General features: G+C 37.3%; 1 protein-coding gene across 2 annotated transcripts in view; it reads left to right on the top strand.

Moving 5' to 3' along the window:
• The window catches only part of gemin5 (gem (nuclear organelle) associated protein 5), a 30530-nt gene that overhangs the window by 7493 nt on the left and 6629 nt on the right, over positions 1-16408 (top strand). For both annotated transcript variants that reach the window (XM_082141204.1, XM_082141203.1), the window contains exons 9-23: positions 26-111; positions 309-391; positions 749-885; positions 962-1035; positions 2378-2559; positions 6851-6990; positions 8663-8834; positions 10523-10738; positions 10881-10997; positions 11475-11597; positions 13237-13332; positions 13450-13587; positions 14567-14714; positions 14807-14926; positions 15519-15729. In XM_082141204.1, the coding sequence (XP_081997330.1) occupies positions 26-111; positions 309-391; positions 749-885; positions 962-1035; positions 2378-2559; positions 6851-6990; positions 8663-8834; positions 10523-10738; positions 10881-10997; positions 11475-11597; positions 13237-13332; positions 13450-13587; positions 14567-14714; positions 14807-14926; positions 15519-15729 (2043 nt within the window). The remainder of the gene's footprint in view (positions 1-25; positions 112-308; positions 392-748; positions 886-961; positions 1036-2377; positions 2560-6850; positions 6991-8662; positions 8835-10522; positions 10739-10880; positions 10998-11474; positions 11598-13236; positions 13333-13449; positions 13588-14566; positions 14715-14806; positions 14927-15518; positions 15730-16408) is intronic.

Raw genomic sequence — 16408 nt, 5'->3', positions numbered from 1 at the left:
TTTTTTTTGCTCACTTCTCTTACAGTTGGCATGGCATCCACTAAAAGAGGGCTCTCTGGCGTTTGGTACCGATGATGGTAAAGTGGGCATATATGAAGTTTACTCTAACAAGTAAGAGCAACAGTCGTGCATTTTTTAACTGTATTTATGCATATGAAATCATGCGATTCCTAAGGTTCGTTTTGATGCAAGATTCAATCATAGAAAAATAATACTTTTAGAGTTATGGCAGAGTTATTAAACTTTCAAATACATTTCATAAAATGGAAAATTACACATTTCACTTAATTATTTGTTTTCACACACAGACCTCCTCAAATCTCAAGCACTTACCACCGCAGAACCATCTACTCTCTTTCATGGGGCCCTCCTGTGCCGCCCATGTCTTTCGGTAAGTCAATTCATTAAACACACCCGCATGACCCAGTAAACATTGAACTTGAAGTGGTGCCAAGAACAATCCATCAGCAATAAGTGATGCCCAGCTCCTCTTTAACGCACTCTGTAATTGAGCGAGGGTGAACAAAATGCTTGCTTGCTTTCCCTCCGTGGAGTTTGTTGGGTAATCAAGGAATGAAAACATAATTTCACCCTGCTGCTGACAAATGACACGTTCATCACCGTATCCATCTCCGATGCTCGAGGGGCTGGAGATAATTGCTTTTGTTTGTTTAGAGGGGTTTGTTGAAGGGATGAGCAATAGTAATGGTGATGTTCCCGCTAATAATTGTGTACGTGTGTGGCTCAGGGGGATCAGCAGACAAGCCGTCCTACAGCTTATACAGCTGTGCCGGAGAGGGGGTCATCTTCCAGCACGACCCCTGGAAACTCTCAGGGGAGGCCAGTAACATTGACAAACTCATCCGAGACACTAACAGCATCAAAGTAAGATGAGAAGTCGCCCGTTCATATTTGTCTTTATTAAATTTGTTCATATTGAGAAAGTTATTCTGTTCTTCAGCACAAGATCCCCCCACACACGGACCTTAGCTGGAAGCCGGATGGCAGCGTTTTGGCCATTGGAAATGAAGATGGGTAATAATGTTAATCAAACCATTGTTAATCATTTTCTCTTTGAGGTTACCTTAATTGGTAACCCTTTACATTAAGTTTTAATTTGTTAACATTAGTAATACATTTATATTAATTGTATTAATCTATTAATCATGTATTAATTGCTATACTATTTGTTCTTTATGTATTTTTGTTTTATTCATAATACATTGATGTTAATTTCTAAAACATGAAATCTTTCAAATATAGTACTATAACTACCATTTAAAAATATGGGGTCATATTTCTTTTTGAAAGAAATTAAAACTATTAAACAGGAATGTGTTAAATTGTTCAGTACATTAGTGACAGTAAATACATTTATACAAAATATTTAGATTTCAAATAACTGTTCTTTTGAACTTTCTATTAATCAAAGAATCCTGAGTATCACAACTGACATTTAAAATTGATAATAATAAGAAATGTTTCTTGAGCAGCAAATTAGCATGTTAGAATGATATCTGAAGGATCATGTGACACTGAAGACTGGAGTAATGATGCTGAAAATTCAGCTTTTTTAAAATTACATTTTAAAATATATTGAAATTGAAAAGATATTTTAAATTTTGATAATATTTCGCAATGTTACTGTATTTTTATTTATTCATTTATTCAATTTGCAGAAGCTTTTATTCAAAGCGATTTACAAATGAGGAATACAGCAAGCGATTCATTGTGAAAAGGCAAACAAACACAAGTGCTCAAAAAAGGACATTTCAGACATTGCTTAGAGTTGCATGAGCTAGAATAGGGAGTGAAATCATAGAATTGTTTTGAATTGAATTAATTTATGAAACATCAAAAAATCTTACCAACCCCAAACTTTTGAACGGTAGTGTCTACAAATTGTATTTACTTTTAAGCTAGAATAATCAATGCTGTAATGGTATTGTTTATTTTTTAGTTCATGATATCATTAACTAATGTTAACAAATTGAACATACTTATAAAGTGTTGTTTTGATTCATTTTCAAATGAGGAGTCAGAGAAAATGTTACATTCAGTAGGAAATTATGTAGGACGGGGCTTGAGTGTTTCCATCTGGATTTAATTGGGTTATGAGGCTGAGATATTTCTTGTTAAGATAATTTTTCTCATTCCACATGGATTTAGTTACAACATCAGAAAACATCAGAGAAATGTCAGATTAAAAATGACACATAAATTGTGCACAATAAGACCAGAATCTATTTTGATTTAATTTAGTCTTTAAATATGAAATGTATCATATGCAACAATATTTTAGAGTATTATGCATCAAATAAAGCTCATTATCGGAGGTTATATTAAGTGTCTCACTCCATAAGGGTTTTTGTTGTAGGTCTATAGAGGTGTTGAAGGCTCCCATGCTGAAGCTCTTGTGCACAGTGCAGCAGCATCATAAGATCATAAATTCTCTGCGCTGGCACCATGAACACTCATCTCAGAAGGAGCTGCAGTATCTCCTGGCGTCCGGCTCCAGTAATGCCACAGTATACGTCCATGACCTCAGGAGCGCCATTGGTGAGAATCGGCTCTTCATCATTGTTGGGTTTTTCTTGTTAGCTATTCTATGCATACAAAATAAAATAAAATGTACATACTGTGCACAGTATACATAATATGTACTACTGGCGGTGTTGGGCAAAGTTACTTTTAAAAGTAACGCGTTACTATAATACCCTACTACCTAAAAAGTGACTAGTTGCATTACTTAGTTACTTTTTATGGAAGGAAATGTGTTACCTTACTTTTGTGTAATGTTTACTAACCTGGTCTGGGCTTGCTTGTTTGTATTTTAATTAAATTGAGAACTAGTTAATTTTTTTATTTTTGGCAAATGTAAAGATCCTTTCACACCAAAAGTGAAATGAAAAATCCTCATGCTGAAGGGATTTCAAACCTGTACAGTAGAGGGAGTTCAACACTCTTAAAAAAAAAAAAAAAGTGAATCTAGTCATTTTTGCTTATCAGTATGGTTGAATTGGTTAATAACGGGAGATTGACATTACATTAACGTTTATTTATTTAGCAGACATTTATTCAAAGCGACTTACAAATGAGGAGAGCATAAGCAGTCAAGGCACCGGGTAGTCAAGGGTACCACAAGGCACCGTTCACTTGCAGAACGCAAGGTTTAGGGGTGCAGAGCCAGTGGTTGGTCTGTAGGAATGATGTGGGTGGCAATTGGCAACCAGTGCAGTTTTATGAGGAGTGGTGTGACGTGTGCTCTCTTCGGCTCGTTAAAGACCACTATAGCTGCAGCATTTTGGATCAGTTGCAGAGGTTTGACAGTTGATGCTGGATGGCCTGCTAAGAGAGCATTAATATACAAGAGCTTGGACAGAGAGTTGTGTAGCATGCTCCGATAGGAAGGGCCTGATCTTCCTAATGTTGTATAAGGCAAATATGCAGGACTGGACAGTTCTAGCAATGTGGTCTGTGAAGTATAACAATCACAACTCCAAGGTTCCTGGCTGACCTTGATGGAGTTATGGTTGACGAACCCAGCGGAATGGAGAAGTTGTGGTGTAGTGTTGGGTTGGCCTGGACCACAAGCAGCTCTGTCTTTGCAAGGTTGAGTTGAAGGTGGTTGTCCTTCTACCAGCCAGAAATGCCTGTCAGGCAGGCTGAGATGCGAGCAGCTACTGTTGGATCCTCTGGCTGTAATGACAGGTAGAGTTGTGTGTCATCAGCATAGCAGTGATAGGAAAAAACATTTTTCTGAATGACAGATCCTTGCAATGACATGTAGATGGAGAAGTAAAGTGGTCCAAGCACTGAGCCCTGAGGCACCCCAGTAACTAGATGTTGCAACTTAGACACCTCTCCACGACACCCTGAAGGACATACCTGATCGGTAAGACTTGAACCACTGGAGTGCAGTTTCTGAGATGCCCTTCGTCATGAGGGTTGACAGGAGGATCTGGTGGTTAACTGTGTCCAAAGCAGCAGACAGATCCAGCAAGATGAGTACTGAGGATTTGGAAGCTGCTCTTGCCAATTTCAGAGCTTCATTGCCGAGAGCAGGGCAGTCCCAGTTGAGTGTTCGCTTATGAAACCAGACTGGTTGTTGTCCAGGAGGTTGTTCTGTGTAAGACTTGTTACTTTTTGAATACATAAAGATTGAACACATAAAGTATATTTGTGTAATTTAACCTATTTAATCATTGCAGGTTTGCATAATATTAAGGGCCCAAACACTGATGGTGTGAGGACCCTTTTGGAATTGCTCCGTTTATTATTATTATTTGAATTTACATTTCACTGTTTTTGCTTTCAGGAATACAGAATATGTTCTTGTGCAAGTGAGATGAGTAAATGCATACTCGCATTTAGTGTAGAACTACAATAACTATCATGTTCACTAGGGCTGGGAGATTCACCTAGCTATCTTGATTTTTAAATTTATTTAAATTTTTTTTTTTATTTTTTTTTTTACGATTCTAAAATCGATTTTTTTCTATTCCATAATCGATATTCATTCAAATTCAATTGTTTTATTTTTGTCCTTGCTTGTAGATGAGATTGACAGAAGTTAGCCACTTTCGTTCCAACAGATGATGAATTGTGTCGTTATCTATGAGTGTTGAGTGACGTAATATCCCAAGTGGACGCGTGGAAGAGATGTGAGACTGAAAGCACTGAAAAGCCCTCGCGCTACTCGTATGCTGAGAGAGAGATAAGACAATAGAGCTGCACGAATCATCTTCAAAAGACTGTGATCTCGATTCAAACACCCACGCGATCTTTCAATTCGTCTGTCTATTAAACTTTGACAAAATCATATCGCAACATTCAAAGCTGTGTTGGCACTGACGCTGACCCGGAGAGAGTTGTCATGAAACAGCTTCACAAACAGTCTTTTCAACCTCATAGTGTCATTATGTCTGTGATACAATAGTTAAAATTATCATAGAAGTACTTGGATAAAAGTTTAAAGTTCAATTATGAACACTGATGTCTATGATAGCAATCAAAATCAGCTTTTGATAGAAACTTGGTGCTTAAAATAACGCATTTATCGATTACATTGTTTCACCACTAAGTGGCGACAAGTGATTGTAATTGAATCATTTATTCAAGAGAGTGTAGTATTGATGGATGCTAAATAAAAGTCAGAAAGAAGTGATGATTTGTTTTTGTAAATATGACTCATCTTATACATCATGTACAGTCTGTATAAGTGTATGATTTAACTTTTCCCGATGGTCTAATGTTAAAAAAATTGCAAAATATTGCAGTATCGAATCGCAATACTTGTAGAATCGCAATTCTTAAAAAAAAAATCGCTATACATATTGTATCGGCACCCAAGTATCGTTATAGTATCGAATCAGGAGATAGGTGTATCGCCCCCAGCCCTAATGTTTACAGAGCGCACACAATATTTTTTTATTGTAATACTTTTAGCAGTTAGTATTTGGAATATGTAAACATGTGCTGCATCGTTTCCTCTCAATAACAAAATAAACACAACAATAATTACAGCTGTGAGAAAACAGCAGTTAAGAAAGCATCTAATCACAGCAATATGGATATGTTTGCACAAACTTTTGCACAGCATTACATTCAAGTCACATCATGTTTATTTATATACCACTTTATACAATACATGTTGTTTTAAAGCAAGTAGCTTCACAGTATTAAACATGAAAAGACAGCATCAGTAGCCAAGTTTCCATCCAGTTTTTTCGCAGTTTTGTTATCGGCAAAGTTAATATGCATAAAAATATGTTTAGCGAAATTACCCGTCTCCTGCTTCTTTCCATACAATTGGCCTTTTACCAATGAAATGGTGTGCATAATGAAGTCACCCCTAAAAAGTATGCATTGTTGAATAAGTTTTGTTGTATCACATAATGACACTTATATATCACATAATTTCACGTATGTTGCAAATATATGTAATGAGACAAATGAAATTCGTTTGGTCCTTACTATTTTCACAAATAGGCTGGTTTAATGGTATTGAATTAGTAAATATTAGAAGACGACAGCGAAGTGGAGCAGTTTGTCTGACAGGACTGCATGCATGTAACTGTTTTTCTGTGCCCATGGGTTTGGACACAGGTCAGGACAAAATTTTAGGGTCCTTGAAAAAGATTGGTACAGTGAAATGTTCAGTCTTTCAGAACGGCCTTCATTTGACAAGCTGGAGAGATTTTCAAGATCCATTTGAATCGAAACTTTATTATACATTATTAAATTATATATAAACTACTTTTTATTAACAGGTGTCATGTTTTTTTTTTGTACTTCATTATTTAGGCTATTCAGATCAATACTTGCAATATTCAGAAACAGATAGAGGTTTGGTCCTATTTAGACTGTAGATTGAAAATAAGTCTTGGCCTATTATTTTAAAAATGGGAGAAACAACGACCTATTCTGAATTTATACACTGTAAAAAAATATTGTTGATAAATGACTGATAAATGGCATTACTATCAGTGATATCGGTAACCATTTTAAAGAACTAAACCTTTTTCCACAAAAAATCCTTGAATGGAAACCTGGCTAGTGTTGCTTTCAATTAGAATTACAACTTAAATTTCTACTGTAAAGTAGCTCTCCGGTGTGTTCATGTTTGACCTCGACGGACTGAACAGAAGAAATGAACCAGAGAGAAGATTTCCTCATCAAAGAAGGCCACACCCACCTATTACGTAACGAAAGTTCACTTTGGCAAGCTTCAGAAACCACTCTGATTTTTCTCAAAGTGACGTCACACTAGTTCGTTCTTCGATTTAGCTCGAAGTATATCAGGGCTTTGAATTTGCTTGTTTTTCTTATTAAGATTTTTCACTTACAGAAACCCCATCAGAGAATCCAGTGCTGGTGACTGAACCTTTCAGAACTCTCTCTGGTCACACTAACAAAATCACCGGCCTAGCCTGGAGTCCCCATCACGATGGGCGTCTGGTGACGGCATGTTATGACGGAACCTCTCAGGCAAGTTACACTTTTATTTATTATTTATACGTTTTTAAGGTTTAAAAACATTTTATGTCGCAGTAATATAATCGAATTCAAGGTTATTTTATCTGGAATTTTTATGAAAATATGGTTTATATTAAAGGGGTCATGTTATTGTTTTGTTGTTTTGTATTTTGTATATGTTCCATGAGGTTCACTTATATAAAAATATACATTTTAACCTTTATTCTGAACCTCTGTCTGAAATAATCAGTTTTTAAGGGGCGGCTCCTTTAAGGCTTGTCAGTAAACGGCCACTGTTATGATTGGCTAACATCATTGCATAGGAAACCGTATAAACACCCACTCGCTATTGCACATGAGTAAGTGTTTTGAAAACATTATCGGTATAAAAATGTCATTTATAGACGACAGAATTCTAAAATCATTTACTTTGCTAACTCTCCATTACACTGTGCATCATTTACAAAACAAAATGCTCCGAACAAACATATAATCCTTCAACGCAATCCGGGACGCCATTAAAATAACCCATCCACTTGTTTCCGATGCTGGGATCCTTCTAAAGTCTCTACAGAGCCACAAACAAGCCATTTCAATTCAAAGCAAACGCTATTTCACTCTTCAATTTGTCCTGTTGTCGGAAGACACAAGCGTGTGGAGTATGTCAGAAATTGAATGCGAATCTGTATTGTATACTATATCCAGTGTAAACTGTGTCAGTAGCTGCGTTTACATGGACACTTATAATCGGATTGACGGCTCAATCGGACTAAAAAACCTTCATGTAAACACCTTAATCGATCCGATTGAGCTCGATCCGAATGAAATTTCGATCGGATTGAAAGGGGTGGTTTATCCCTTTTGTAATCCGATCGAGAGAACATGTAAACACTTGGTCGGATTGAAAACCGAAACTGAAAGGACTGTGCATGTGCGATGACGTTAACTAGCGTAATGACGTATGACGCGCGGAACGAGCTGTTCTTCCTGTTGAATAAAGTGTCATATTAATAAGTTTCCCGTCATTCTAAAATTCTCATTTCATTCGCGCGTCTGTGAAGTGAAGCAGGACAACGTCCCACCAGTCCTTGTTTTGGATTGTCATCCACAGACGACTGGTTTTGGCCGCGGGGAGGGGCATTTTTACTGCGTGATAAGCAGCACGGCAAAACGGTTAATATGCTCTAAATTATGACCAGAGACGAATTAATATTACGTCTGCTGTTTAAAACAAATAAAGAACCAATAGAGGAGAATATTTATGCGCGAAAAGCGGGAAACTCTGTATATTCGTGCAGTGTGCGCATGTCAAAACATCAGATCCGATTTGAAACTTGTGACATATAAACACGCACATCAATCCGATTACTTTATTTATCAGTCATGTAAACACCTTGTTCGGATTCATCAATCGGATTGATTTCATTCCGATTGTGTCCATGTAAACGTAGCTAGTGATTATAATGTGTTCACATCCGGTATTAAATAAGTGCTTTGTTTATAATGAAGAGGATGTTTAACGCTATGAAACTTGCAGAATGTACACAGACCTCTTATATGTCAAAAGGCAAATTTGGTTTCTTATGTAATGACCCCTTTAAATAGTCATGCGTTTTGGATAATCCATCGTCGAGAAGAAATACAAATTCAATTTTATTAGTGTGTAAAAACTCATTGTTCACAGGTGTGGGATGTGCTGAAAGAGCAGCCGTTGTGTAACTACAGGGGTCACTCAGGCCGACTGATGTGCGTCCAGTGGTCCGCTGTTCACCCAGATCTGATCTGGACCGGTGGAGATGACTTCACCCTCCAGGAATGGGCCATATCCAAGCAGGAACACGTCACACCTCCCAAGAGTATGTATATCGTGATATTCAACTAGTGATGCACCGAAACTTCGGCAAACAAACATATTCAATGGAAACAAATTTTTGGTTTGGTCCGAAACCAGCCAAAGTCATTGACTGAAACGTTGGTTTAACACTGTCTGAGTTGACCATATCGATTTCTCGTTTTCATCTTTATTTTGATGAACCAACATCTTTTAGTCTATGCTGTTTTCAGTTGATGCAAGAACAAAACTTCACTAAACTTTCTTTATAGCGCGCATACCATCCAATAATTATGGAAGCTTGTTTCCGCCACAGAATAAAACATTTTAAAAGATAATTGCGACTTTTTATCTCACAATTGCGAGTTTACATCGCGCATTTCTGACTTTATAACACACAATTGCGATTTTATATTAGGGATGGGCATTTCAAGCAAAAATAATATTCGAAGATCGCTGGGTATTATTAGATTATTATTCGAAAATTGCGCCCCTCCCCCACATGCACGCAATTTTAATCAATGTTTCATCAACCAATTGCCTGGATTTCATAAATAAGAAGCAAATATAGCAAACAATATAATCACGACATGGAGGCGTGATCACTTGCATTGCTCGTGAACTGGAGCTCGTCTCATAAATGAACTGAAACTCAGCGTATACTTTCCTCACAGACCTGAGAAATATATCTATAGAAAGCTTGAAATGTCTACTTTTAAACAAAAAAATCTAAACGAAAAGAAATGGGCTGCTCTCTGCTTATGTAGGCTAATCCGTATGAAGTGTGCATTTCTCTCTATAGGTGCGTTCACTGTGAAGATCGTGAGTCAGCATCGTCAACTTTATTTTTGCAGCCGACACTGACACAGAAAACATTCGTTTATTAATAAACAATTAAAATGCCTCATGCACAATCATTACTTTTGCCGGTTCTTTGTGGCAAGCTTTATGCGTGCACTTGAGTGCGGAATAGGCAATATATTACGAAAACGCTCATTATGGTTTAGTATTCTCTCCCATATATATTTCAGTAATTAAATTAATATAAATATGTGATTAGACTGTTGCACAGATCAGAATGAACGAGCGGAGCGAAATCTTCATAAAGGCGCTCTCCACTCTGGAGGAAATATTACCACTCCGCTCACATGCTCTGGTGTGAGAAAATGTGTAGGCATATCTCATTCTGTCGTCTGAGAGTTGATTGACAGCTTTTAAATGTGTTATTTACAGCATCTGGTTACATGAACGCGTGTATCTGGTTACATGAACGCACCACCGCATCAGCACCGAAAACATGGGGATTTTTTAAAAGACAATAATCACACAACCTTTTCAATATTCTATAATAAAATCAACTAATCGAATATTCCAAAATCGTGACTCATCCCTATTTTATATCACGCAATTCTGAGATAAAAAAGTCGCAATTACCTTTTTTATTTTTCATTCTGTGGCGGAAACAAGCTTCACTAAATAATTGCAGTAAGCTTTGTTACTTTTGAAATGAAAGTCTGAGCTTTCAAATTATGTCTGGTTTAATCATAAAATTCAAACCATAAATGTAATTTTGTCACTCTTTAATGTGGCATCACTGTATAGCCTAAGTTCAAGCGGCATGTGAACCAATCATTTCTTCCACTTTATTACTAGACCATGACATGAACATGAATAAACGTCAAAATACGCATACTTTGATGTTTTCATCAACAGGTAAAAAACGTGTTGAGATAGAGAAAAAGAGAGGACCTCAGAAAAAGCCCAAGAAGAAAAAGAAGGCGCCAGGAAAAGGAGGGTTGAAGGCGGAAGAAAGTGAATTAGCTTTAGGTGAAGAAATGAAAGGGACAGCAGGCAGCGGAGCAGAAGAGGGCCAGTCTGACAATGACGAAGAGGAAGAGAAGGAGAACACAGACGCTCCTTCCGTCACGGGTAACGGCCCGTCTTTCTCTCTTTCATCTCTCGCTGTCTCTTCCGCTTCCTCTCGCTTTTGTGATTCCAGCGCCGTCTTTGAAATGTCACTCCGGCTGTCTGGGTGTTGTGTGATGAATAACCTTTATCATTGGGGTCACAGGCTGGTCCAGAGAGAGCAGTGTGGACACGCGTGGCACTGAGAGGGTTCAGAATGGAGAAAAGTTCATCCATGCAGTTAAAAGGGAGGTCAAAGAGGAGAAGAAAAGAGAGAAATCAGGTCGGTCTCTGCCTTAATGTGTGCAGTCAATATTTTCTTCTTTCCCACTTGGATGTCTTTAACTACATGTACTTGCGTCAAAAAACAATTGTTTGGTACAATGTACTAAAAGTTTAGCTGTTATTGATGTGGGATAAAGATTATTTTTAAACGTATCATGCAAAAAAAACAAAAAAAAACATTATTAGTTACAAAATGCTCCAAAATGAATGACCTCTCATTCCATAATAATTGCGACTGGATGCTCTATTGCTTGGCAACTGTAATAGCAATTATTATTAACAGTAAAAAGTAGATTTTTCTCATATGACTTATTATTTATTATTGTTAATTAACAAATTAATCAATGAATACATTTAAATGAATAAATAATTAAATAACTTGGGTCTTTAAACCCTATGGTGTTTGTTTGTCGTCATCGACATCAAACCTGCTCTGAGAAAACTATTACGTTATATCATTTGTTGTTCATTTTAGATCTGTCTTTAAAAAAGAGAAAGCCTCGCTCCATTCTCCCGCTCAGTACTTCTATGGATCACCGACCCAAAGAGGAACTTCAGCAAGACTGTCTGACGCTCGCTGCTGTGAGACACTCGCATGGTAAGTCAGGAGCTTAAAAACATGTAGAAACATTAAAGGCCCATTCACAACAAGAACGATAACAGTCAAGATAACTACACGGCTCCAGACTGCGACCAAATGGTCAAATTTGGGACCTTTTTTCTTGCTGGCGTGACTAAATTTTGTTAGAGTTTGCACTGGTGCAACCACCATGATGCCCAACTGATAAGAGCTCACAACAGTTTTACTCGTGGTCGTTATCTCGATCACATGACACCGTTACTACACAGCGCTGGGTGATCCAGTGAGAAAGTGTTTGGATTCACAGCAGTATTAACATTACTGCAAGATCTAATGAGAAACATTCAAATTCAGTGCAGAATTCTCTGTTATTAACCATATCAGGTCAAATAGTGCTGACCTGGAAACCAGGAGAAACATTGTACCACATATGAGTTATGAAAGGCTTTTCAGTCCACAAATCACCAACATTCACCATGGATTTAATGTAGTAACGCTAACTGTAACCATGGTATTGTGGCAGAAATAGTCGTATGTTTTACTGTATTCATTCAGGGTTCGTACAACCTTTTGAGAGTGAAATTCAAGCACTTTTCAAGGACTTTCAAGTGCTTCACACTTTTTCCAGCACTTCATGGCTCTAAATATTATCCAATTAAAGTGTTATTTTTAATGTGATGACTAAAAATTTAAATTTTCTATAAAAAATCTGTTTTTTACATGTTACTTCTGTTAATAAAAGTTAGAACTTTAGAACTATCTGTGGCACCAGTGCTACTGCTCTCAAATGTTAGTCAGGAGCCCTGAACTAGAACTATATTAGCATCCACACCAGCGGATGAAATTGTTCTGTTTATTATAAGCGCGCTGCACTTATGTAATTTGCCACTTTAAATGCTCCAGCTCTTAAAGCAGGATGGATTCTGATTTATATCTGGCTGTTAATGTTTTTATCGCTCATCAGCTGGAAAAAAATCATTCTGGAAGCGATTCCAACGATATTGTTCCTCTTCGCTGTTATTGTTATAGTTGTGGTGTGGACTCTGCTATTCTTAATATTTAGAATGATATTTATATATATTTATATTTATCATTTCAGTATCATTATAATTATCGTCCTTGGTGTAAGCGAGCCTTAAGAAACTAGATTTGATTATGCGTCTGCTAAATCAATAATTAAAAAATTATTCTCTGGAATGTTTACTATGGTATAATGATGCAGTTGTCCTGCTGAGACGCTTTCTGTCGCAGAAAAGGCAGATGAAATGGAACAAGATTAATTGAATGATATTTGTGAACTTTCTGAAACATCATTAACAAAAAAAATTAAATGTTGTTTTGGTCATGTACCAAAGTAATACCATGGGATTCTATTATTTACTTTGGACTTTCATGTTCTGTTAAAAAAATGTGGGGTCTGTATGAAAAGCATTAAGTCTTTCCCCAAACATTTGAATGGTAGTCTGGTAGAATGGTAGGTTTATGAATATGGAAATTACATTTATGGTATCAGATGGCATTATCGCTGCAGTACAAGCTTTTCTTCTCATGTAGATCAATGAGGAATTTAAAGATTTAAACTTCCGCAGTGACAAAATGAGAGTAAATATGTGGTCATCATGTGTATAGCGCATTTCCTTTCCCTTCTGCTCCTCAGGGCAAAGCGGAGCTTGTGTTCCAGGATCTGGAGATCATATTCAGCTCGGCCTGTTCACGGACAGGGATGCCCTCTACAGGATGTTTCAGGAGGAAGGTGAGTCGGGCCCAGTGCGGGGTCAATATCTGCTGTGCTCGGATGCTGAAGATCTGAGGTGAATCGGGCATCATTGATTTGGAAGCAGTGTTAAGTTCATTGTGGTGTTTTGAACAGAGGAGAGCCACGTGGAGGCTGGTCATTATGACTCAATGGTGTATCTGAGGCTGTGGAAAGGAGACGTGATTGGAGCAATAAATGTTGCTGTGGAGAAAGGAGAGCTGACTGACCACCTCCTCAGTTTAGCTCCAATGGGTGAGACATTTTGTGGTATTATGACTGATGAACACATTTTTAGTTCAAAATTGTATAATTAAATTTTATACTATTATTATTATTATTATTATTTTTGTATATTATTGTTTTACTTTTTACTTCAAAATACTTACTAAGAAAAATAAAAATTTTATTATGAAATTATTTGTATAATTATTTGTAAAAAGTATTATTTTAATATATTTAAATTAATGTTTATTTTATTTTTTAAACGTCATAAAGAAAATGTTGTGGGGTAAAAAATTCAAGGTGGTGTTACTGTCCAGAGATTGTAAAAAAAAAAGAAAAAAGGTCTGAAGCAACATTTTCTTGGAAAAATGCGTAAAGTCCCCCTGTGGTGAATGTCAAGCTTTTACTGTTGTTTATGTCTATGTGGTGTTTTTAATATGCCAACACCAATAAGTCAATACCATCATTGCTGAGTATTTTCTCCTTAAAACTGCAGTGAACCAAAAACAGTCTCAAAAACTCTGTTTGAAATCGCTGGTGTTTCTGACGTCACAAACTACCTTGTAACCAATCAGGTCAACGTGTGATCGTCAACGAGTGAATCTCTGAGCTAGTGGAGGCGGGGCTCATTTGCATATTCATAGAACCGCGTATACTAAATGAGGCAAGGGTGTAGTTACATTAAAGCTATTTTAAGGCATGAAGAAATGTTTTTTCAAGGAAAAAATGCTTAAATATGTCATTTTGGTGATCAACTACGAGTTTTAGGGGATAAAATTGTTGACTACAGGGGGACTTTAATATTTTATCATTTCTTTCTAAAAATGCAGTGAAGCAGTTTTGAGAATATTGGCCAGTCAGTGTGGTGTAACCAGCATGCAGGAAAATATGACAGGAAAATCATAGAAAAACAAGTTTTTTGTAGGTTTTGAAATGTCTAGTAGAATAACCCAAAAAAGATTTCTCCTTTTCTCTTGGACATCTTTATTTGTCATTGACCCTCTCTCAGCGGGATACCAAGTGTGGGCCAGGACTGTAGAGGCGTATGTGAAGCAGCTCTGCCACCAAGAGCAGTTCCTCAAAGCAGCGTCACATCTCGTCTCCATCCATAAACTCTATGAGGCCATCAACCTTCTGAAGGGCCACCAGTTCTACCGGTTAGAAACATCACAATAAGCGATTGTTTGTCATGTTAATGGTGTTTGGCCTGAGTTGAAGGTTCACGTTTGTTTTTGCAATAAATCTTCAGCGAGGCCATCGCTTTAGCCAGAGCCAGACTCCAGCCAGAGGACCCTGTGCTGAAGGATCTGTACATGAGCTGGGCTGCAGTGCTGGAGAAGGATGGCCATTATGCTACTGCGGCAAAATGGTGAGTGAAAACACATTAGCATATATATATATAGTGTATATGTATACTGTGACCTCTTACATGTCAAAAGATCAAGGAAAATTTGATTTCTCAATTCATGATCCCTTTAAATGGTCTGTTTGAAATGAATTATGCATGCAAAATGTTGGGCTGCTTAATATTACATTTTTGGTAATAAAGTTAATGATTTAAAATGTACTTTCTAAAATTAAAGGGATAGTCACCCAAAAATGAAAATTCTGTCAACCCTTACTCATGTCATTCCAAACCTGTATGCATTTCTTTCTTCTAACCACAAAAGAAGATATTTTGACTAATGTTAATAACTAATGCCGATTTTCAAAGTAGTCGGGTCACTGTTCTTTGCACAACATCATCAGAAAATGATGACAGAACATTTATTTTTGGCTGAACTATCCCTTTAACTCGATCTCAGTCAACATGAATGTACCATATCATAATATTGTATGTATAATATTGTGGTATGATTTAAATTGCTGTATACAGTCAATGGGGTAATATAATTGAAACTGACTAAAGATTTTTTATTTTTTTGACTGATACCAAAGTATTTTCTTCCTTCACCTGCCAGTTACCTCGCCGCAGACTCGAGCTTTGATGCAGCTAAAGTCATTGCCAAGAAAGGGGATGTGATGTCGCTGAAGACAGCGGCTAATCTGGCGTGGGTATCAGGAGAAAGTGAGCTCGCACATTCTCTCTCTCTGAGGTGCGCCAAAGACTTGATGCTTTCCCAGGACTGGGCCACAGCACAGGAAGTCCTGAGGACGCAAGACTCGCTTTTGGTTTGTTTCCAGCTGTTGGTTTTTAGATATACATGTATATTCAATAAATTAGTAAGCTAAACTGGCACTGATATAAATTCATTTACGGTTTTACAAGGGAAGAAAAATATATTTTCAAGTGTTGTCTTTTTTTCTTTTTTTTTTGAGGCAAAAGCAATATAAAAGACAATAAAATATCTAATATATGATAAATAATTAAAGGAACACGCCGATTTTTTGGGACTTTAGCTTATTCACCGTATCCCCCAGAGTTAGATAAGTCCATACATACCCTTTTCATCTCTGTGCGTGCCGTAACTCTCTGACGCACCCACCGCTAGCCTAGCTTAGCACAAAGACTGGAGGTAAACGGCTCCAGCTAGCATACTGCTCCCAATAAGTGACAAAATAACGCCAGCATTTTCCTATTTACATGTTGTGATTTGTATAGTCACAGCATGTACGAATAACAAGGTCACATGAGACACAGCCATCTTCTAACCGTATACATACTGGGAACTATATTTTCAGAAGGCGAAGCACTGCTACTTCTGCGGAGTGATTTACTCCAACTCTGAGAGAACTCTCTGCTCTTCACCACGGGCCTTCACAGGTGCTGCGAGCAAATCACTCCGCCCAAGTAGCAGTGCTTCGCCTTCTGAGAATATAGTTCCCAGAATGTATACGGTTAGAAGATGGC

This window comes from Leuciscus leuciscus (assembly GCF_965113295.1).
Source record: "Leuciscus leuciscus genome assembly, chromosome: 16".
Lineage (NCBI taxonomy): Eukaryota > Metazoa > Chordata > Actinopteri > Cypriniformes > Leuciscidae > Leuciscus > Leuciscus leuciscus.
Note: the sequence above shows the minus strand (reverse complement) of the source record. Positions and strands in the feature narration are given on the sequence as shown.